This window comes from Symsagittifera roscoffensis, chromosome 3, assembly GCF_963678635.1.
Source record: "Symsagittifera roscoffensis chromosome 3, txSymRosc1.1, whole genome shotgun sequence".
NCBI lineage: Eukaryota > Metazoa > Xenacoelomorpha > Acoela > Convolutidae > Symsagittifera > Symsagittifera roscoffensis.
The window spans coordinates 3359886-3383026 of NC_087064.1; the positions used below are offsets into that span (position 1 = coordinate 3359886).

The 23141-nt window shown below is 35.0% G+C and overlaps 1 protein-coding gene across 5 annotated transcripts in view; it reads left to right on the forward strand.

Annotated features, from left to right (window-relative positions):
* The window catches only part of LOC134842088 (regulating synaptic membrane exocytosis protein 2-like), a 104935-nt gene that overhangs the window by 60144 nt on the left and 21650 nt on the right, over nt 1–23141 (forward strand). For 4 of the 5 annotated variants that reach the window (XM_063858259.1, XM_063858260.1, XM_063858261.1 and 1 more), the window contains 7 exons: nt 1586–1703; nt 2721–3081; nt 13259–13459; nt 13788–13970; nt 14826–14988; nt 17769–17843; nt 18549–18998. In XM_063858259.1, coding sequence (XP_063714329.1) covers nt 1586–1703; nt 2721–3081; nt 13259–13459; nt 13788–13970; nt 14826–14988; nt 17769–17843; nt 18549–18998 — 1551 coding nt within the window. The remainder of the gene's footprint in view (nt 1–1585; nt 1704–2720; nt 3082–13258; nt 13460–13787; nt 13971–14825; nt 14989–17768; nt 17844–18548; nt 18999–23141) is intronic. The other variant, XM_063858262.1, reaches the window with a different exon arrangement.

Here is a 23141-nt window from a genome sequence, read left to right on the forward strand (position 1 = left end):
ATCCATTCCAAATTTGGTTGGCTAGCTTCATTTTCTTTGATTAATGAAAGCCGACTAATTGAATATCCTATGATAAGAACCTTCTAAGAACAGCGAAACTGATAGTAATATTTTCAAAAAGACGGCAGGAATTCAAATTCAGTAATCAAATTATTGAGTATTTTACAAGACTACCGGCTTATTACACTTGCGATAAGCAAGGGTATTGCAATCGGCTTTGGTTATTTTTCCCTTAAATAACTCTCTTTACGGCTCTCTTAACTCTCTTTTAGAAGCTCCAATTTTAATAAAGATGCGCTGAGCATCTAAATGTATTTCCTAAATTTATTTTCGTTACTGGGAGCTGTATGTCTTAATTGATTTTCTGTTGGCTTTCTGGATTTTGTCCATTTTTTTGTCGGCTTACTTGCCAGGTGTTTTGTTTCAGTGACCTTTTTGAAGTTTTTTTTATTCTTTTACAATTATCCTTCGAGCAGCTTAAATATAATTTATAGTTTTCGGTTTTTTGTACACAATGTAACTTCTATTAGTTAAACGGGTTATTTGTTTACACTTGCGAAGCAAAGTGTATTAGTACGAACTTTCTTTTTTCCAAGCTAAGTCGCAAATATTGGCGCCACTTCTGGGGCACCGTTACAGCTTATTGATATCATGTGCTTTGACTTTCGAACAGTAATAAGTTTGCACAGCTGACGCATTTTTAATTCAGCAATTAAACGTAAAAAAAATTCTTTGTTTCAAACAGCAATACGATGATAAAAAGCTCGATTTCAGAAATTTTCCAACTAAATGTATCTAGCATTTTTTTCGAAATGCATAATTTATACAATTTGGCTTAATACTTTCCAATTTTTTATATTCAAAATTGTGTCTTTTTGTGGTTGAGTGGTTAGTGCGTGAGTCTCAAATTGGCTAGGTCGCAGGTTTGAATTTGAGACGTAGCCGAGTTTTTTTAAATTCGAGGCTTATTTCGACTTTTTCTTATGTCACTTGATAGAGTTGCTTTTTGGTCGTGTTCTCGCAAGTGTTTGCGAAGCACAGCTTCGCCTCTGTGTATAAGCTAGAAATGTTTCGGCTTGTTGTTTCTGATTTTTTTGTCTGAAAGTTTGTGTAATTCGGTTTCAGCCATTGAGTGTCCAAATTGGGTTTGAACATTATTTTTATTGTAAATCGAATCAAGATGATTGCTCATATTGGTATGAATATCTACGCAATTTTTCTCATAATTTTCTATCCATCCAGCTTTCCGAAGTTGGCTTAGTTTTAAATAAAAATTCACGAATTGAGCTCTGGCGTAAAAATAATTCTCCGAATTTCGAAGGTTAAAAATGTGTTCTAAAAACCATTGTTGGTTTCCTTGTTCATTAACATTTTTCCAACTCTGTTGGCTATATATTTTTTCATGACTTCAATTGTCTTTTGCTGAGACAAAAGCATCGAGGAGTTTTTTAATGGAAACAAAAATGAAAACATAATTTTGAATATGCTTGTTTGTCTTCTTTACTTTTGGATTTGGAGTCAATAATTGTGGTCGGAACATTCTGAACTGTGTATATGTTTCATTGCATTGTTCTGTTTTGTTCAGGCGATGAGATCCTGGAGTGGAACAAGATTATTTTCCGGAACCTCACCCACAACCAAGTCACTCAAGTGATAGTGCAGTCCAAGCAGGATCCTGAGATCGACCTCCTCATTTGTCGCAGGTATCCAAAACAGACTCACACATTAATTTGAAGCAATAGAGGGAATTTCGGCTCTTTAACCGTTCCTCCAACTGCCATCACCGCTACCCGAGATTTTAGATATATTTGTATTGTATATCTCTATCATCACACGGCGTACTACAAAAGTTATTGCCCTCGGAATAGTCAAATTTCTGAATTTTTGAATCTTTTTGACTTCTCTCGAAAACTAACCTGCCAAATCTGAAATTGTGTGTTCAATAGAGATAACGGGTAGTGGGAAGTTCCATTGCATTAGCGGTCACTGACAATTTTTTACTCAAAGTTATCGCTCTCGGAAAAGTCAATTTTTTTGACCTTTTTTTTTTTGATGTTCTAGTAAACTATCTTCTTAAATCTGAGATTTTGGTTTCAATCAATTGAAAGACCCGGTTGCAATGATTTTTCCTGCAGAAGCGGTGACTCCTTGTTTTTTGTAAGAGAAATCTGTGACCTTGGGAAAGTTCAATTATCGCAAAATTTTCTTTTAGTAGAGAAACAAAGCTTTTGGGCAAAGTCCAACTTTTTTAAAATCGCATATTTCGTCTGGCATCAGTATGAAAATTTTATGCAATATCAAACACGTACCTCCAGCTTTAGCTGGGCCCCTAGTTGTTTTTTGTCGAGGCATATGAAAAGTTTGGGTCACTTGGTTTTGAACATTTTGAATTTTTTCGACTTGTTTTTTATATTAGTGTTGTATCGCAAGTGGTGCGAAGTTCCGCTTCGCCTCTGTGTATGAAAATTGACTTGAGTTAATCACCCAATTACAAACAAATTTTATCCTCAGATACAATTCGTTAAATCAAGGATTATATAGTTAAAATGATGTTTAGAGGCACTTTTAGGTAGTAAAACAGATAGGTTCTAATGTAGTTTCTGAAATTATAAGAAAATAGGAGAGAATTACTTTGGCTTGTGTGAATTATTCGACCAAAAGCAGCATAGTGAACTAGAATTAATGCTTGATTGCTTTGAGTGTTTGTTGTGTGAATTTAGACCGAATATGCAGCTGAAGTTGAACACAATAGCGGGTAGAATGGGAGGAGCGAATGGAGACGGCCAATCAGATCAGAGATCGACCCTGTTGCCTTACCCTCCCAGGCCTACCACCCGCCGAGGACAGCAGCACGACTCAGGGGGAGGGGGAGGGGGAGTGGTAGAAGGGAGAGTGGGAATGGGGGAGAATAACAGTAGCAGCAGCAGTGCCTTATCATACAGTTTGCCTGCATCTGCGTTCCGCACAACCATGGCCTACAATTCGAACATGAACTCCTCTTCTGTGTTGGGTTCAGCAGCCAATCAGAATGCCCAGCTGCATCCACTTATCACGTCAGAGTGCGTGAGCGGACAGATACAGGTATGCTTAAATAATCAACTACACAAAGCTCTAATGACTCTTATAAATTAAATGATTTGCGGAAGCGTTAGAAGAAACTCAAAAAAGCGTTATTACACCCAAAACTAGTTATTTGACCTTTGACTGTGAAAAAGTTATCTGAAATTTGTTCGTGGTTTGGACGTGTGTTGGTAAACTAGCAGAACTGAAAATTAATGAGCCAACCGAAAGTGAGCAGAGTACAGTGCTGATTTAAATTATCCGGACAAATTGAACAAATGCATTTTTCAAACTCATTTTTATCTAATATGGTTAAGATTAGACAAAAATGAAGGCAACAAATTTTGCTTAAAATTTCACCAAATTAAGTTTGCGTAAAACGTTTAAAGTTTGTTTTTAGCGAAAGATTTTGATTTTTATATAGTAAAAAGGACCTTTTTCGTTATCAATCAAAAATAAATTCTCTTGCACAGATGTTTTACCCTTCTACAACTTAGTTGAGCTGTGGAAGAGGCTTCTTTTGATGTAGTTTTATAAAATCAATTAACCAAGAAGTTTCAACGTAATTTTTCATAAAATAAAAAAGGCATAATGGACCATTTTTGGGATATTTTTTTGTTTCCAAATTTCGCAATCAAATGGCATCATAAAAGTACTAAGAAATTCTTAGTACTTTTGTTTATTTCTCTTTTTTTCTAATCTTACCCCTATTTGACAAAAACGGGTTTGGAATTTCAAATTTTATTCGGTTTTTCCGGATATTTTAAATCAGCATTTTATGCAAACCATCCAAAGTGACAAGTGGTATGTGATTATGTTTGTTTTTCCTAATTTGTATAAGCGTTCAATAATTTTATTGAAATTTGGGTTGTTTACTCGCCTAGTTGGCTGTGGGGTTAATATATTGTATAACGCTGATTTTTTAAAGTGTCAATAAGCGTAGAGAAGGTACTAACAAAGGTCGCGATGATGTTTTTGTTAAAGGTTGTGACGAAGTTCAGTAAAAGTCTTTAAATTGGATTATTTCAATATGATAATGTAATGCGAATCAAGTGTTTAATTTATTTGAAATTTTTGTGGAGTGTGATGTCTGCGTTATTTCAAAAACAACTGGGGACCAATCTTTTAGCAGACATATTAAGTGAAAAATGAGTAATTTAGCAGGCCAACGTAATAAATACTGATGCATAGACGTAAAACAGCTTCGAGAGCATCCTTATTTTCGACGGAAGCTGTAAGGGAGCAATTAAAAACCGACCAAGCACTTATCAGCTCAATTGTTTTCAGTTTACATTAGCTAATTAACAAATTAACCATGTTACAACACTTGAAAGGTGTGATTTTTTAGAATTTTGAATTTCGAAGAGTCATCTATTTTGTTCTTTGAAATTCAAAATTTTTCAAAAAACAATGCAGTTTTTTAAAGTCGATGAACGTAGTTCAGACTCTCATATAAGTTATGATGATTTTTTTCTTCAGAAAGAAGTATTTGAATTTGTTACGCTCACATTTAATTTTTTCGCCGATGACTTTTGATTTCCTTTCAAGTTCAGTTCTTCTTGTTTTTTAAAAGGAATGCAATCTCCACTCTCGAACAGCGAATATCTAAAGTTGCGAAAAACTTGATAGACTTTTAGTTTCGAAAAAGGAATTTAATTATCAGATTTCCCAGCGAAATAAAAGATTTGCCTATTGGTCCGGTTTTCTCAAATTGGGCCAATTTTTATCAAATAGTATCAATCATATTTGTTCTGGAGGTTCAAAGAGCTTTAATGGCATCTATTTTTTTCAAAAAAATGCTGTTCTGAAAAATATTTTGCATTTTGTATAATAATTTTCTTCTTTCCTGTTCTTTTGTCCTTTCATGTTTGGTGTATTTGGAGACCAAGAGCCTTCTTGCATATTTTTCCAGACTCTTTGCCTGTAAGGTATTAGATTACTTGTTTGGTCCTTCAAAAATGCCCTAGTTCCTGATATAAAATATACATGAACCGCTAAATAAGTGCTATAATCTAAATGCGTTCTTAGATCAATATATTAGGCCTTGTTAGTTACGTGCTTAAAACTCGGGTTAAACCTACTAGGTGTAGGTTCGAATCCTGTTTTGCACCGATTTCTTATCAAAGTTGAAAAAAATGGACTAGTCGTATCAAGTAGTTTTGTCAAGGGACTAAACACTTAGCATAGTGGTAAGGCGTTCACTTTGAGATCGTCATGCCATGGCAATGATAGTGTATGAGGACCAGCTCTCACTTGATCACTACCTTCAGGTCTACCACATTTTGACCAATTTCGGCTGCAATAGTGGTACCACTTGAAAGTTCTAGACGCAAGAAAACGGCTTTGAGTCGCAAAAGAGCGCTTGCTCAATAAAATAACAGTCTGGAATGTGGAAAGAAAATAAAATAGGACTATCCTTAGACACGCCTATTATGGCCTACTGATAGCTACATTGCGATTCGCAGAAAAAAAAATTTATTAGGACTGCATATTGTGCTTACTCTAATTTGTTGGTTATAGGCTCAGTTTTGCTTTCTCCCTATCTTCTCATATAGTTCTTAGAGTAATGAACGTAGTGAAGACTTATATAGGTCCTGCTGATTTTTTTTTTTCAGGAAAAAGTCTTGAAATATTGATGCACTTAGATAAAATTCACTTTTTGAGTTCAATTGAAATTCATCTGCTGAAAGTGACGTAAATAGCACTCTCCAAATACGAACGTGCAATTGGCGCAAAAATTTTTGAGAGATTTCTAGTTTCGAAAGTGGAATTTTTTCTTAAGATTTCCCTGCGGAATAAAAACTTTACCTATTAATCCAGTTTTCTCTAGTTGGGGTTCATGGTATCAAAAAAGCGCCAATCATTAATTGTTTTAGAAATTCAAAGAGCTTAAAGGACATCTATTTTATTCTTTGATTTTTTTCTTAGATATATTTTTATAGGAAATTCAGTGTTTTTTTTTATGTTTGCTTGCGTTCCTTACTCTTTTCCAATCTTCGATTTACTATGTTCTAGTTCAGGAATTACTCTTCTATATATATTTTTTTACTGTTCGTGCTGCATTCTCCACAAATTCAGGGTCTCGGCTTGCGTCTTAAAAAACAGTCTCTAGTAGCTAATAATGGTTGTTCGCTTTTTTGTGCCATTTTTCATTTATTGCCCAGTTTACTTGTTTCCTTAGTCTATAGTTTTATCATTTGTTTCGTTACTTCAGTTCATTTCCTTTGTTTAAAGGAAGGCAAACTTCACTATCGAACAAAATAAAAAGGTCACGAAAAACGTGATCGACGTTCTAGGTTCGAAAGAGGAATTTAATTATCGAGTTTCCCACCGAAATAAAAATTTTACCTATTAACCCAGTTTTCTAACTATGGGTTAATTTTATCAAAAAATTGACAATCATTAATTGTTCTAGAGATTCCAAGAGCTTTAAGGCCATACATTTTTATTCTTCGAAATTCGAAAACTAAGATTCTAATAACAAGTCAGTAATTTTTCAGTTTACTTGCGTTCCTTGACTCTTTTCAATTTGTCTGTTGGCTATGTTTTGTACTGTAATAGCGCATCGGTTATAATGTTGCAAGATCTGCTTTTGATCCAGTAGATTGTTCAAGATCGTTCATGCGTGACTGTTGCTTCACTTTCTTTCTTTGCCTCCTGGTGTTTTAAATCAGTTAAATAATTCGGAGGCCCTCCTTTTTTTCTTTTGTGACGGATAATTTGAGGTTTTTATGACGTTTGTTTTATCTTTTTTCCGTATGCGCATTTTTTCCGAGTCGAGTATGCTTTTTCATTCTATTCTTTTTTTGATGCCTAGAAAGAAGATTTAAAATCATCTGCAGTTAAATTGGCAGCTCCGTTTGGCGCAGTTAAGTGTATGCATGAAGTCCTAAATCTGGTTGCAATTGATGGACTAGTGTCTAAGTCCGAAGTCTGTAGATGAAAGTGTAGTTTGGTTGTATATTTTTCTTTTGCAGTCTGTTTTGAATCAACAAAGCAAAGTAAACCAGACTTGCTTGAAGTCTGAGAGAAATGGTTCGGAAAAACATGTGGAATATTGCTGATAACTTGTGAATAATTGAAATGATGCGCGTCCCGTAAATTTCCAAAGAAAATTGTATCGCAATACAAATTGAGTTCAAAAGCTTCTTTTTTTGCAATCGAAAAAGCATGCTTCGGTTCTAATAATGCAACTGATAGTCTGATGAAAATTAAATTTTATTGGAAGTTTTTATTAAGGGTATCTTTTGCTATCAAATCTGTAAAAAGGCACAGAACTTCCGGCTAGTTTTGCCAGATGTCGAATGTTTGGCGTTAACGTTGCAGTAGGTGGTTTTTTCAAGTCCGACATATGGGCAGGCCTTCAACGAAAATGCTGTTGACTATTGATGAAGTTTTCTCTAATTTACTTAGTTTTATGAAAAAAATAACATTGTCACACAATATTCCTGAATTTCAAGGAGCCGTAAATTGTTTGGTTTTCCTCCAAATTTGAAACTTAAAATTGGTTTTAAAAAGTCAATATTTTTTCGGCTGCTTAATTTAATTTACACCGGCGGTTTGTGAGCTATGTTCCAAATTAAAAACATGTATATATTGTAAGTTAGAATTTTCACTCATTTAATTACGTGTAGGTACGTTAATCTTATTAGTTTTGCGTGAGTCGAAATTTGTTTTTTTTTTTTATAATTTTGGCGGCTTGACATCCGATTTTTTGAAGCTCTTGTTTTAATTCCCTGTCTCGCTATGTTTTATAAGTACTACATACTCTCCTCATTTATATGAGTGTAATCAGGGGCGGATATAGAATTTTCTTGAAGGGAGGGGGCGAATTTTCTCAAAAAAATCGAAAATTTTGTCGACTTTTTTTAGGTTGACTAAAATGATTTTCTGAGCTCTCCTAAAACACTTTAAAGACACCATTTTGACCAAACTTTCTGCGGCGCAGTCAAAACTTTGAAGAAACAAGTCAAGAAAAAGGCGGTTTTAGGCACTTTTTGGAAAATTTTGTCCAGAACATTGCGTTTTTTCGGCGTTCCACTCCCTCAAAATTAGTAAATATTGGTGCTGAAGGCGCCTTTAGAAAAATTTTAGGGTTAATCAGCCAAAAATGGATATCTCAAAATAGTACAAAGGCGCCAGTGGCCTTGTCGTAATGAGTTTGCAATGAGATCTACTGTATTGATGGCGATATTTTTTAAAAGTTTTTTTGTAATATCTTTAATTTTTAAACCGGCTTTATGAAGGCTTTTGAAAAGTCGATGAACGTATTTCAGACTCTTTTATAGGTCGCAATGATTTGTTTTTCGTTTTTTTTTTTCAGTAAAGATCTTAAAATTAGTTCAGGCTCATATTACTTTTTCGCGGTGTGACTATTGGCTTCAGTTTAAATTCACCTCATTTCCTTTGTTAAAAGGAAGTAAACTCCTCTGTCGAATAGCAAAAGTGTAAAGGTCGTGATCGACTGCCAGTTTCAAAAAAGGAATTTAATTTTGAGGTTTCCAGCGGAATAAAAACTTTACCTGTTGATCCAAATTTCTCAAGTTGGGTTAATGTTATCAAAAAAGCGCCAATCATTAATTGTTTTAGAAATTCGAAGAGTTTAAGGGGCATCTATTTTTTTTCTTCGAAAATTGAGGTTTTTTCATTAAGTCAGTTGTTTTTTGTTAACTTGGGTTCATTGACTCTTTAACAACGGTATGTTGGCTCTGTGTGTTTACACACGGAATGCGCGTTTTCCAAACCAAATCGAGTTTTCTGTTTTCAGTGCTGGTATTCAATTCTTGATGCAGTCTATTTTCGATTTTGAGATTTCAAAAAGCATCAGTTGTGTCTGCTGTTTTAAAGCTCATTCATTACTGCCCGGTAGCTAATTTCAAGCGTTACGTGAAAGAAGAATCATCCTAGCAGCTTTATATTGTTGTTTATTAGTTGGTGCATAGAAGAATCCTATGTTGGTGCATAGAAGAAGAAAGAGCACTTCAATTACTATAGAAAAGTCTATGCATCAATACAAAAAAGTGTAATTAAGATAAGTTCAAATTTCAGACTAGTTGCCTAAATATTTTTCAGTAAATGAAATTAAGAAATGTCAAAATGCGATTAGTTTACTGCGGGAATATAATCAACAAATTACACTTTAACAATATAAATAAAATTACACATTTAAGTAAGTTCATAACAATTTCACCTCGAAGACATCGGTAAAATTAATTGGTGATATATACAAATCTTCTTATGAAAACGGAACTCTATGCGTACATTGATTAGATGTTGAGTTACTTAAAGTTATGATTTACAGTTTCGCTGTTATTGTTGCTGGTGTGTTTCCGAATGGCAGCTCTACCTCTGTTTAATTTTTACCATTGCTTCTACGATAGTTTCAGAGTGATCGGAATTTTTTGTCCTACTTGCCAGGCAACTGGATTTTTAAATTCTGAGAAGGGCTCTTTCCGTCACGCAATCTGCAATTTTTTATGAAAGGTTTTTCTGTTTGTCGTTACACTATAAAAACGATACCTATGTGAAGTGGGAAAGAACCGATTGCCGTTTCAACCTTTTTGGTTGTCATATTTGAAACGTTCTAGGAGCTTTGAAGCAAGCATTGACATAGCGTTTTTGTGCTATTTTTGGTTTCGACCAAATGGGGAGGAACTTAGTATTCGGGTGTTTTTTTTTGCTTTTTGTTTTCTATACAAAATCAGGTACCTTAAATAATGCTTGGGTTTTCAAAAAGTTTTCCCAGTGTTGGGAAAAACCGGTCTGAAATTTCTGATTTTTTGTCTGAATTCGAGCGAATAAAGCAAGCGAGCAGACTTACAACAGCTTAATTAGGAGAAATTTAAACTATAAGCCTTTAAAACTTAACTTAAAGCATGTAAATTTAATTGTTGGAGTTTTGTAGCACCATTCTGGAAACCAAAGTTTCGAAAAAATTTGAATATTTTCTGCTAAAAAATTTGAAAATTTTTGAAATCTTTGGAATTTTTTTGTTTTTCTAGTCAATTCTTAAAAAATGTTTCATTCTTATTTGCCTGTTTTACCATTAATGTTTAATATACCTAAAATATAGTTTAACTTCAGACTTTTTGTGTTCACCCCACGTAGAAAAACTAATTTAAAAAACCTTTATCTTGTAGTTTTTTTTAAAGGTTATGGCCGGAACATTCTGTGCTACTTGCACAGTAACTGGCTATCCTTGTTTCATTATGTTTTTGATATTTTCCTACAATTTGTATTCATAAGTTAAAGTACCCATATGTGTTAGATTGATGGTGGCGTGGTTTTTATCTTCTCGAGCATACCAAACTGAGTTGATTTGTTATCATGTAACTAACTTACTATAAGGATGCCTCTCAATACTGTGATGTCTTAATACTATACCATATTATATCACAGTGAATGCTACTGGGTGCGACCTTAGATAGAATAGTGTGCAGACAAAGCAGCACTTCTAGCTCCAAACAGCCTCTGAGGCAAATGGGATACAATACCCCAGGAAGCCCTGAAGCTACACGTGGTGATTTAGAGGCTCGCCTAGGTCACTCGTTCTTGTGCACATGAAGGAGCCGCCACATACACATACACAGATCACCCAAACAATGCGCTAAGCGAGTGAAAAATATTGGGTTAGGCACTAAAGCATGTGGTGCGAGGTAAACTGGACGACGTGTCACTAAGACGACGGGAAGTTTAGAAGATTACTTAGTTTACAGTTCCCAGATTGGCTATACTGTTTTAAAAACAAGACTAAATGACTAAAACAAGAAACTTAAATGGTTGAACTAAGTGCTGTTTTTCTCTTTGAAGTGATTGTCTTGTTAAAGCCCCCCCCCCCCCCCCCCCCTGACGTAATTAGAAGCTCCCGTCCTGATCGCCGGACACGAGGTAATAAATTGGTTTTCAGTTTCAAAAATATGAAGTTCACTTACTTTATAATTTTTTTGGTAATCGAGGTTGTTAGTTTTAGGGAAATACTGTCCAAGGTTAACAATGAAAGCTTCGAAGCTTCAAAGAATTACTCGTAGAGTTTTTGAAGCTAAGAAGTTTGACGATTACAAAAGTAACCGATATTAAAATACGAAGTAAAGAGTATATCTTTTGAAATGATGTATATTTGTTGCCTTTTATACTGTCTATTGATGTACTGTTGTCGATTCGGAGCACGTTACATTCGACTTAGTGCACTGTTCTGTTAATCGTGCGTAAGGAAGTAGCGGCAGTTATGATTTAGTGAGGGGGATGGAATGGTATAGTTATTGTGTTTTGAGAACCACTGAACGAGAGGAGAAAAATCGAGAGACAAAAAAGAAAGAGAGAGAGAGGCGGTTGTATTGTATTTGTAATCCAAATTACATGTTTTTGTGCCCAATTTAGGGCTATTTGTGCCCATGCCCTGTTTACTTGTGTGCGGCTAGCATGCAGACAACCTCCATTTCATACACGTCAATAAGCAGACAAATTCGACAATACTCAAATTTGATTGGTTGAAAAAGGATGCGAAATGTGTTTTTGAAATATTCACTCAAAATTGATTTTAAAAAGTTTTGTGCTCAAAAGGAAATGAGTTGATATTTGAGTGAATTTTAAGGGAAACAAAAATGGTTAAAATCGTTCGGGATTAATGTTATTTTTTTTTGTTTGGCAATAATAGCCCAACAAATAGAATCTTCAAAATTTGTCTGCTTACTGGCCTGTCTGTTTGCGAGATCTTCTACTTCACCGCTATGTAACCCTGTCTACTGCTTACCTGCTCTTTTTATTTTCCATTCTATTATTTTTCTCGTTCCTTTTTTGCTCCCGTGTAGTCTGTTAAAGCTGTCCCTGCCCTCCATTGAAGCCATTTGCCGCCTCCCTCCAATTTTCCCCCAGCCCTGACCGACCTGACCCTACTTCTAAATCCATGCTCTGAGAGAGGTGGACAGTTGAACACTAATGACGCTGTTAATGTTGTTGCTGGTTCTTCACAATTACTAGACGGACCTCTTTAACTATCACCCATTTTTGCAAAAGGAGGGAGATTCTTAACTGGGTACAAAACTCACAGATGCATAACCTTTGAATTAGTTATTTATAGAGTTGGTAATTTCGTTACACGGTACCAAAGGGCGCAAATAGTTAAAGAGATCCTTCTAGACTGATGATATTAATTTTAGTTTCATTTTTACAGAAATTACTCTTAATCCCATGAAAAGGAATGATTGAAAAATAAGTTCGATGATTTTTTTGTCTAGTTAGCGTTTCTATTGACATTAATTCTTGCATATTAATTATAGAAACTAGTTCGTGGTATTTCAGCATTTTGAAGTTTGATTGGATCTCCTTTTCTATTTCCCCACTCTTTGGTGCCAAGTAATGATTTTCCTTCCGTATAAAGAAATAATTTAACGGTTGTGTCAACTTTGTACCCAGTTACGAATATCTCCTTACACAAGAAAGCTGGAACTAAAAATGAGTTCTCGTTTTGAGAATCAACCCGGCATAAAAATTCTTGCTTTAAATTATTTTAGTGTCATCTGTGAATATGGTGGCGACTTGGGAAGCCGAATATGAATGGGTGTTTCCTTGAGCTAATTAAGAGAGATTTGGCCAAATAGATTAGTTTATAAAAGGAGTGCGAAAAGGTGTGGATGTTGCGGTAGTGGTATTTTAAAGTCGGAATAAATCTTAATTAGGCAAAAAAACAAACATGTGCTCCTTCTTCGTGCGAACTGAAGTCGATCTAAATAAAAGAAATTGTAAAAACTCATACTAATCAAACTTGTGCTCAACAAAAAATACTGACCTAAAAATGGCGACAACATTTTTCAAAGAGCCCAGGTCAAAAAAAATCGGTCACTGATTGTTTCTATTGATATACTAATTTTTTTTCGTACTAATGCATATTTAACCGTTTTTTATACGAAATAATTGCTGCTTGCTGTAATTTAATAGCAAAACTGCTTGATCGCCTAAAGGACTTAATAATAACTATAAGATGGCTCCGTATTTGAACTGTACCTTAAATGATGATCGGATTTTTTCAGTTATACGTTCGTGATTATGAGCTTCGATTTGAAATGATGATTCAGATAATCATTTTGTTTTATAGTAGTTAATTTTTCAACCACGAATCAGATTGAAGCATTATGATGAGTTTTTCAGAATATTTAGGAGATCATTTTGAAGTTGAAGTGTTGAGTTTCTTCGTTCTATTTAGATGAGTCTGAGCTACAGTGAGAAAGACAATCAACTAACGGTGACCTTAAACCAGGCGATTGACCTCATCTCGAGGAACGACGGGGTTGGAGGCGGGACTCGAAACCCCTACGCTAAGCTGTACCTCCTCCCAGACAGACGCGATGACTCATTGAGACGCACAAAGACATCTTACGACACTCTACAGCCGGTGTGGAACCAGGTACGCTTAAGTTTCTGCCTAATTTCTGGGTCTCATCATCATCATCATCATCTGTCGCCACTTTTGTTCGACACAGCATTTTTGTGGATCCTTGGTATGTCCTTGGCAACGATTGAAATATTTGACACTCACTCGTGTGCTTTGAAGTTGTTTATCTGCTCTCAGAAGGTTAATTGTATAAAAGCTCGATCAATCAACTTAGAATCCCCCCGCCTCCTCCTCCTCAATAAAATTCTAGATCCGCGCCTGGTTGATTGGTTGAGAGTTTTTCCGTAATTGTTCTTTCTTTCTTCCATGGGAATAGTAGCATTTATTGTTTATGTTTAAGGTGTTCACATTTTACATTGGGAGGAGTCAGTTACTTGAGAAGGAACTGGAGGTTACTTTGTGGGACAACAGTTTCATAGACACCTCTGCTAATAGCACAGATGGACATCATTCTATGTCCATGTCCATGGCAGCTGCAGGGGGCGCAGGGGGGCCACCAGCCGTGAAAGAGTTTCTAGGAGAGGTTGGTGTCAATTTTATCAAAAGCTGATGAACCAATTCGTTTGAGTTTGTCTGGCGTTGAATGTTCATCTACGTAGTAGTTAATTTTCCTTAAACTTTTGGTAAACTCGAATTTGTCTCTGAGACTAATATAAAAAGTACTGAAATTGAAATTTGAATTACTTTACCAGCTACATATACAACGCCAAAAGCAATATATTATGCTTGGAGGGAGATCCTAAAGAGCAGTACTGCTCATCGAGTAGGATATCCTGGAGATTAAAGAGAAGGCAGCCAGCATCAACTCAACAAACAAATTAAATTAAGGGCTGAAGTTAAAAAAACAGTTTGTAGAGGTCCTGATTGTCTTTTAGGTAAATTTGAAAAAACTGTTGAGAAGAAGAATTTTTAATAAAAGCAATATGGAATCTGTGATATGGAATGAATATGATCTTTGACGGCATTCGAATAAAATTTCTTTATCGGTTTTTAATGATAAAAATTAATTTATTTCTCCAGTATGTATAGCTACATCGAAAAAATTTTGGTCGCTGAATACAACGCTTAAAGCATGGAGAAGATAAGCGAAAGGCACATCATATGCTTATGTTGATTTGAACAAGCGAGGAGTTAAACTGCGCTGGCCGGGACGTTCAGCTGTAAAAAAAACGCTGGTAAACATTTTTGACCTTGAGAGACGAAAATTTTTTTAATGTATAAGTCTTTTTAAAACAATTTTGAAAAATTTATCTGAAAATTGTATGATGAGCATTGTTATAGACTCCATGAGTAATATTTTGTGGCAAGCGGTTTTTTTTGCATAGAGGCCAAATCGGGCTGACATCAATTTGGATCTCACAGCCAAATAACTGATTAGGTGCTGCTGAGTTTGGACCAGGTCACTTTCGACGGGGAGCTGAGATGGTATGATCTCCATGTACACGACTCTTCGTCCTCCCACTCGTTGCCTATTCCATCCCCTCCTCCGAATACCACTGCAATGAGGCAAAAGAGTGCCCCTGGAGCAACCAGCGACAACTGTGAGTTGTCCACAATTTTTGAATTGATTGCTCAAAAAATGGGTGTCTGGTTGGAAGTTTTTGTAAAACCATATTGAATAAATAATTGAGACGGTAAGTTAAAGAATAATTATTAGTGGTTCTGGTTTCATCATATAATTTGCTCTAAACTTAAGAGTAATTTTTTCTAAAATCAGAAATAAAATTTAACTGAGGTTTTACCTTTGCGATGGCAAACGTCGTTTAAACGGGAACCAAACCTTTTTCATTAAACATATCTTCTTTCTGTCAAGAGGTCAAATTTTTGAGTCCCGCCTTTTCCTTGATTCTGTAACAGCAATAATGCGAAAATGTAAGAGGTTGCGCGTCGATCTTGACTGACATATGTATACAGCTTGAATCGCGGTCGGACCTTGAGTTTTTTTTAAATTTATCAATTGGAACTCCATTGTTCCGGGTTCCGACCATTGGAAATGGGGAGGAACTTTGTATTCGGGTGTTTTAGTTTTTTTCTTCTTTTTGTTTCCCACGCAAAATCAGGCACCACAAACAATGATCGGATTGGGTTGAATGATTTATCATATCAAAGCCCTTTCAGTCGTGATTCGACTGACATCAAAAAACTTCAAAAAAGTTTTCTCGGTGTTGAGAAAAAGTTTTCCCGGTTTGAAGTTTTTGATTTTTCGTCAAATTTTGAGCGAGTGAGCAGGCTTTCATTAGCTTATTCATGCTTAATTTAAGCCTTGAAAATTTAGTTTTACTCTAATGAAGTTAGTTTTTGGAGTTTTTTTTCTTATTCTTAGGAATCAAAAACTTCAAAAGTTTAGGGAAAAAAATTTGAAAAATTATCTGAAAATTTTTTTTGTTTTGTTATTTATTGTCAAAAATAGTTTTCAGATTTGCATATTTTGTATTACTGACACAAATGTCTAACATCTACTTTTTTGCTCAGATTCCTTTATCTCACCAAGCCGAACACTAATTGGAAAAAAAATTTGTTGCCATTTTTTAAGACTGGTCGGAACATTCTGTGCTACTTGCACAGTAACCGTCTATCCTTGTTTCTCATCGGTTTTGTTTCCCATTTATCTGATATATTTGTTAAATGTCAATGAACGACAAGCAGTTATTTATTAAGATCTTTAAAGTTGTTTAAATCTTGTTGATGTTTTGCGGTTCTGCTTTTGATTTCTTGTAAATTGCAATACAATTTTTTTTATTAAATGAAGGCACAATAGTTTCTTCAATTAGAAATTTGCTGATAATGCGAAAAAGTTTTGAGGTTTTGGTGCGAATACGGACTTTGGTTGAAGACCCTTAAGTAGCTCTTCGTTATTTTTTGTTTGTTTTTTTTTTTCAGAAAAAAAGTTTCAAAGGGCTCTAATAACTACAGATTTGCATTCATACATATTAATGCATTTATGAGTTCACTTAGATATATAAGCATTTTTTGAGTTCTATTGAAATTCATTTGCTGAAAGTTACGTAAAAAGCACTCTCTAAATACAAACGTGGAAATGGCGCGAAAAAACGTGAACGATTACTAGTTTCGAAATAGGAATTTAATTATTGGATTTCCAGCCGGAAAAAAAACTCCAGTTTTCTCAAGTTGGGTTACTGTTATCAAGAAAGCGTCAATCATAATGGGTACTGGAAATTCAAAGAGCTTAAAGAGGGCATCTATTTTTTTCTGTGATTTTTGAAAGTATAGATTTTTCAACTAAGTCAGTTTTTTTTGTTACTTGCGTTCATTACTCTGTTCCAACTGTGTGTTGGCCATGTTTTTGATTTGTTTGTTCTATTTTTTTGATAAATGTGCATCACGATACAATTTTGACATTTTCAGGCAGCGTTTTTTGGTTTTGTAGTTTGTGACAAATTGTCTTTTTTTGAAGTTAATTTTTATAACGGATAGCTGTTCTAGATTTCATTTTTTATTTAGATGTTTTCAGAATATATGATACATCTTTTTATCTCCGAGTTTTATGATTCTTTTACCGTTGTCGTCAATTTTTGTCGCAAGCGATGCGAAGTTCCTTCTATGTAATGCTGAATTTTTAGTTAACCGGAAATTATTTGTCCAATCTATTATAGGCTATGAAATGACGTTGAAGCGAAGCGGAATTTGCGTTTGAAGCAAAGGCCACTTACTTCAAGGCCACAATTTCATAAAACTGCAGTCAACAGAAATTTGCCACAAATTTGCAGCCAATAGAAATTTGCAGTCAACAAAAATTTGCCGCAAATTTGTTGGAGCAAAAAAAGCCGACTCAGATTGCATACGTGTAACTTAGAGACTAATGGCTAGACAATTGTTGGGAATTAGATGAGAAATTCCAGATTAAGTTACCAATAAAATTGAATAAACTAAATATGGCCCAACTGTTGATTGCTCTTATAAGAGTAGTCACTATACCCAAATGTATAATGGGCCTACAGTAAAAATGGAGGCCGAGAGTTAAGTCTGAAGATATGACTTTCTCAGCGATGCTCCACTTACATAAATGATTGAGGATCTTTTAACTACCCCACCCCCACCCTTTGCCAAAGGGGGAGGGAGATGCGTTACTAGGTAGAAAATTCACATTGGCTTAACCGTTTAGTTAGTTCATTATAGGGGTGACAATTCGTTACTAGGTACCCTAGGGTGGGGGGGGGGGGGTAGTTAACGAGATCCATGGTTGATTCTAACCTGTTTTGCTTAACTATATTTTATTTTTTTTTATTCAGTCTTAGAAGCTGAATGATTTTGATCAGTCTTCTAAGATCAGACACTGAGTGTGATTTAGATTTGTTTTTAGACTCTATGGTGGCAAACAGGAATCGACAGCAAAACAATATGTGGACTGCAACTCAGTCTCAAATGGATGCCAATGGTAAGATTAGCAATCATCACTTAACCTCATCCTTTCCTCCTTGACCTCATTCTGATTTGAATTTTGATGTTTTTTTTTGATTTATAATATATTTTGATTTAAACTTATCACTTGTTTAGTTTTCCATTCAGGAATGAGCAGAATTATCAGGGAAAGAAGAAGAACAAATCTGTGTTGAAAATATGTCGTTGGATTAGTTCAATGATCACTAATTGAGATAATAACATGTTTTTTTTTAAATAAATTTTATTACAAGTTTTTTTTAAAATTTATTACATGCAGAAGGCGCGATCACTTAAAGCTGACTCTATTTTTTGTGGGTTCTCCCCGGATGAAATTGGTTTATGTGCACTTTTATATGTCGCATCTGCTTTGATCATTTTTTGTCAACCCTTTTTTCGGCAACTTTAACTTCAAAATTTGAAAATTTCAAAACAAACTATAGAGAGGGTTCAAATATGCAATAGTTTTTAAAGTGTAACATTATTATGTATGAAAATGCCTTGAAATTTCGATTTTTTATTTGATGTCATTTGAAAATCAAACATCAGACACGTCTTGATAATTGTTTATTTTGAAAATCAGTTATCAAGTGGTAATGAACGAAGTGCATTTTACTGATTTCTGTCATTGGAGATATTACGTATTGCGTGTCTGTTTATGTATTCCGAGCTAAGTGTTATATGTTTACCATGCGTGCTCTAGCAGCTGGTCCCTTCGGATTTTCTGCGCCTCAAAACACATGGGGCGCGGATACAGTTAACAAACTGATTTCTAATGTCAAACGAAGCATGCATCTGCCCCTGTATCCCCATTCTGAACATAGCTCCCCTTTCAAAACTTGGAAACACTCCGACGCTGTATCCTCGGCTTTGACCCCGAGTAGCCGAAGTCTGTCGCCGGCGCATCGTCGCAGAACTCAGTCTACTTCGGAAGTTTTCGCGTCGCCGTTTGATAATATTCGACAACATGAAGTGTTAAGAGGAGCAGAAATGGCATCTTTTCCACGATCAAACTTTGAAAATTATGAAGCAAATCGCAAACAAAATTTAATGATCAATACTTATCCAGATCAATCGAAGGCTCAGCCGCCGGTTAATATGTTTTCCGGAGTACTGGCTCAACCCTCAAGTTTCTTCAGCGGATTAATGCAAAGTAAATGCTTGATGCTTTGGTGTTTCGTAAAATTGCAAATTCATGAAAGTTGTTCAATTTTTTGCTTGATCTTTGATCGTATGTCGTTTTCACCGAGTGTAATCATTGTCTTGTTTTTTCTTCATCACTCATGGCTTCGGTTTTCATCGTTGGTTTTGCAAGATTACTTCAATTGGTGTGCTTGTGTAGCTGCAATGGCGTTAACTCAAGACTTCATAAGATTGCTATGGCATAAATTTTTAAACAGAAAGATTGCAAGATTTCTTGCTGTAAAATTATAAGCTGCTAAGCATGAGTTCAAACTAGGCACTGAGGCTTTCAGGTCATCAAGTGGCATTGGGCCAAACTGATTTTAATATAATTTATTTTTGTCCAGCCGTTTAACATTCTGTACCAACTTTTTTTTCTGAGTCCTCATTTTTACGAGCGTAGTGTTATAGTAAGACTGTTATTTTTTCCAATCTAAGTAGCGAATATTGCTGCCAATTTTGCGGTATTTGGTAGCATGTGCTTTGACATTCGATATGTTATAAGTTGACTCATCAAACAAACCAAAAGAAGCTAAAGTTACAAAGAAGAGTACAAAAATTCCATTTCAGAGTTTTTCCTGCTCAATATATCTGGAATTTGTTTTGAAATGCATAATTTATTCATAATTTGGTAGCTTGTTTTCCAATTAATACCATGAAAAGTTAAAATAGACGCATTTAGTTTAGTATATTCCAAATTATTGCATGCAAAGTTGTGTCTATTTATATATGGTGCCACTTGCTGCAGAGCAATAGCAATTTCTTAGCATATGGAGCTGCTTTATTTGTGGCTACTGGTAACCAATTGGTAAGGGCCCGTGGCGCAGATACGCGGACAGATGACTCTAAACCTCCATGTCGTAGATCGAATCTGCCATAGCAAAAAGTTAAATTTTCAAGCCTGATTTTTACTTTTTTTTCAATTTATAGACTGCTTTTTTTGTCGTTTTCTCACTAGTGTTCGCGAAACCCAGCTTCGCCCCTCTGTCTAGTTTGGTTTTAACAGAAACAAGGTTATGAGCATTGTGTTCTATCACGAGTTCCCTTTTCCAATCCAACTCGAATTGTTCGAATCCAATAATGCTCATTGTGGTGGCACTTATGCTGCATAGAATTGGTAGTTGAATGACATGTTTTCTCCTCTTTATCAGTGGCAGAGTTTCAAAAGTTACTATGTTTTTACAATCGTAAGAAAAGTTTGTATCTCTATGGCTTTAGTTTTCAAGTTTTAATGAACCAGTTTGAATTGTGTTTGTTGACTCAACATCTTAGTTAAGACGGGCTTTTGAGTTTTTTGAAGTTCATTTTAATTTTATTTTTTAAATGGGCGGTAAGTTGCGCGCACCAATTACAACAGTGGAAACTTGATTTCAGTTTTACACCTTTTCGGTCTCACTGTCTCAATAAGCTGAAGATTGCTTAACGGGCGATATTTTGCTTGATACGTGGCGGGAAATCAATTTAATAGCTGGCTTAGAGATAAAGTATTTGCACACTTATTGGCCAAGTAAATTATGAAAGTAGAAAACAGTAGGTTGACAGGTTAAAGTTGAGAAGTTTCAAAATATTTTTTATCTTTTTTCCGCATAATATTTAACAACGTTCAAATACTCGCTGTTTTAATTGCTTGTGTAATGCAAAGCGCTGCCGGGGATATTTGTATAAGATGCATCTTGAAATACAAATGTAGCGGTTTATCACACAAGTAGCTCAGAAAATGCTGGCCACAGTTATCCTTGCCAGAAGTTAATAAACAAATCGTTTTTTTTTTCAACAAGAATCGATAAACGCAGTAAAGTTTTTTTTATATAGGTAGCGATGATTTTTTTCAAAATTGATTTTTCGCGGCTTGAATTTTCATTTTTCTAAGTCCTGAGCATTTCTTTTTTAGAAGGAGGACAAGCTCGGCTTTTGAACTGCAAAAGTGTAAATGTCACAAAAACTTGATTTGACTTCTAATTTCGAAAGTGCATTTTCCAGTGCATTTTTCGGATTTTCCAGTGGAATAGAAACTCAAAGTATTGTTCCAATTTTTCAAAATCCGTTCAAAATTGTTCAAAATTGATTTTTTGCGGCTTGATATTTCATTTCTTCCTGAGTCCTGATCATTTCTTTTTTAGAAGGAGGACAAGCTCGGCTTTTGAACTGCAAAAGTGTAAATGTCACTAAAACTTGATTTGACTTCTAATTTCGAAAGTACATTTTCCAGTGCATTTTTCGGATTTTCCAGTGGAATAGAAACATAAAGTATTGTTCCAATTTTCTGAAATTAAGTTAATTTTTTTAAACAAGTTTCTTTCATAAATGTTTCCAAAAATTCAAAGACCGTTCGGGCCATAAATTTTTGTTCCGACTTTCGAAGAAAAAGAGGAATATTTAAGCTTGCTGTGTTTTTATTCAGTCAATTTTTGACTTGTTAACTAAGCGTTTTTGACTAAATTTCTTATACCTTCTTTAACTTCTTTAAATTTGAGCTTAGAATAACAATATCTCTCAAAGAAGTATTTTAACTGTGATTATTTTTAGTAAAGTTACAGGTGTTTGAAAATTGCTAATTTGGCCAAGAAGGGATAATTAAAGTGCGATATATTGCGTTCTTATAACACTCGTAAGAAGCGAATTGTTTTGTTCCAAATAGACTTGAGGCCGGCAATTTAATTCTATTATTACAATGCGAGACGCTAAACACACCCTTAGTGTTTTACTCAGCGTTTGTGGGATAAAATGAAAAAAAAAATTTCTAAATTATTTTGTCAATTATTCAACCAAAAAAGATACTATTCAATTTGGCTTAAGTGCAGTCGGAACATTCAGGGCTTTGCCCTGATATACGAGCAGTCTTGTTTTTTTTTGAAATTTAAAAGTTGAAGTTGTTGTAACAAGTCAATTTTTTTGTTTCCGTGCGTTCATTGACTCTTTTCAACTGTCTATTGGCTAAGTTTGGTAAGTGTGTGGTATTAAGTCCGGACATTATTTTTTCAAAACGTCCAGCAACCGTTCGGTTGTTGCATATGATAAATTGTTATTGTTGCGTAAAAGGTTTGTTCTTCAATTTCAGTCTGAGAAGCAAAAATTTAAATATATATATTTTTTGGAATTCGAAGTTTGGATGAAATGGCTGCTTTAAAGAACTCTTTTTGACCCCCTTCGACCTTTTTTTGAATCGCTTGAGTTTGGGCAGAAGAAAACTCATCCTGAGCTACAGTTCCTTCTCATTCCTTTCGAGAGTTGTTGGAGCAAAAATCACAAGTTGATAAATCAGTTCTGTGTTCTTAATTTTCTTGGAACGTTCCAACGGTGTATCATTAAAATAAGCAAGATCTAAAAGATGACAGGGCAAGTTATGCAGGGCAGGGCAGATGCGAGGATGACAGGGCAGATGCGAGGACGTGGGACTCGTTATCTTCGGGCTGGCAAATCCATTTAGGCTCAAAGCATAAGTTTTTTTCAAAATTCATTTTGCTTTTTGTTTATTTCTTTTTTTCTGTTTTATTTTGGAGTTACTATTCGCTGTTTTCTACCTTGAGTGCACCTTCGCTTCTTTGTAAAAAATTTTGATTCTGAACAACTAAAGGCGCGAATCATTGTTTCCTGAATTGGCGTTCATTGCATTAGAATTAAAGTCAATGGTTATTAGCATAGTTTTTCTTGAATGACAAAAAAAACAAATTTCAACAAAGTTAGCCGGTTGCTCTGGAAGAAACACAGAGTGTTCCGACCACAGAGTCTTCGAAAAACACGCAAAAAAATTGATGTTTCGAAGTATTGCCGTTATTTCTGGGTGTGTCGTTAGTGTCGTTATTTCTGTGATTAAAGGATCTGAACAAAAACTAGAAATTAGGCACATTCGACAATCATAGTGGTAGTGAAATAGAGGCATATTGGACAACAACAATTTTTGAAGAAAAAAAATGACAAGAAAAACAAAAATTCGCTGTTTTTTTTTAAAGTTTTGATTCCCAAAATGGCGTTAAAAAACTCCAAAAGCTAACTTTACTCGAGTAAAACTAAAATTAAGCATAAATAAGTTACTGTAAACGGCTTAAATTAAGCATAAAGAAGCCTGTTCGCTCGCTTTTCCCGTTCAAAATTAGGCGAAAAATCGAAAACTTCA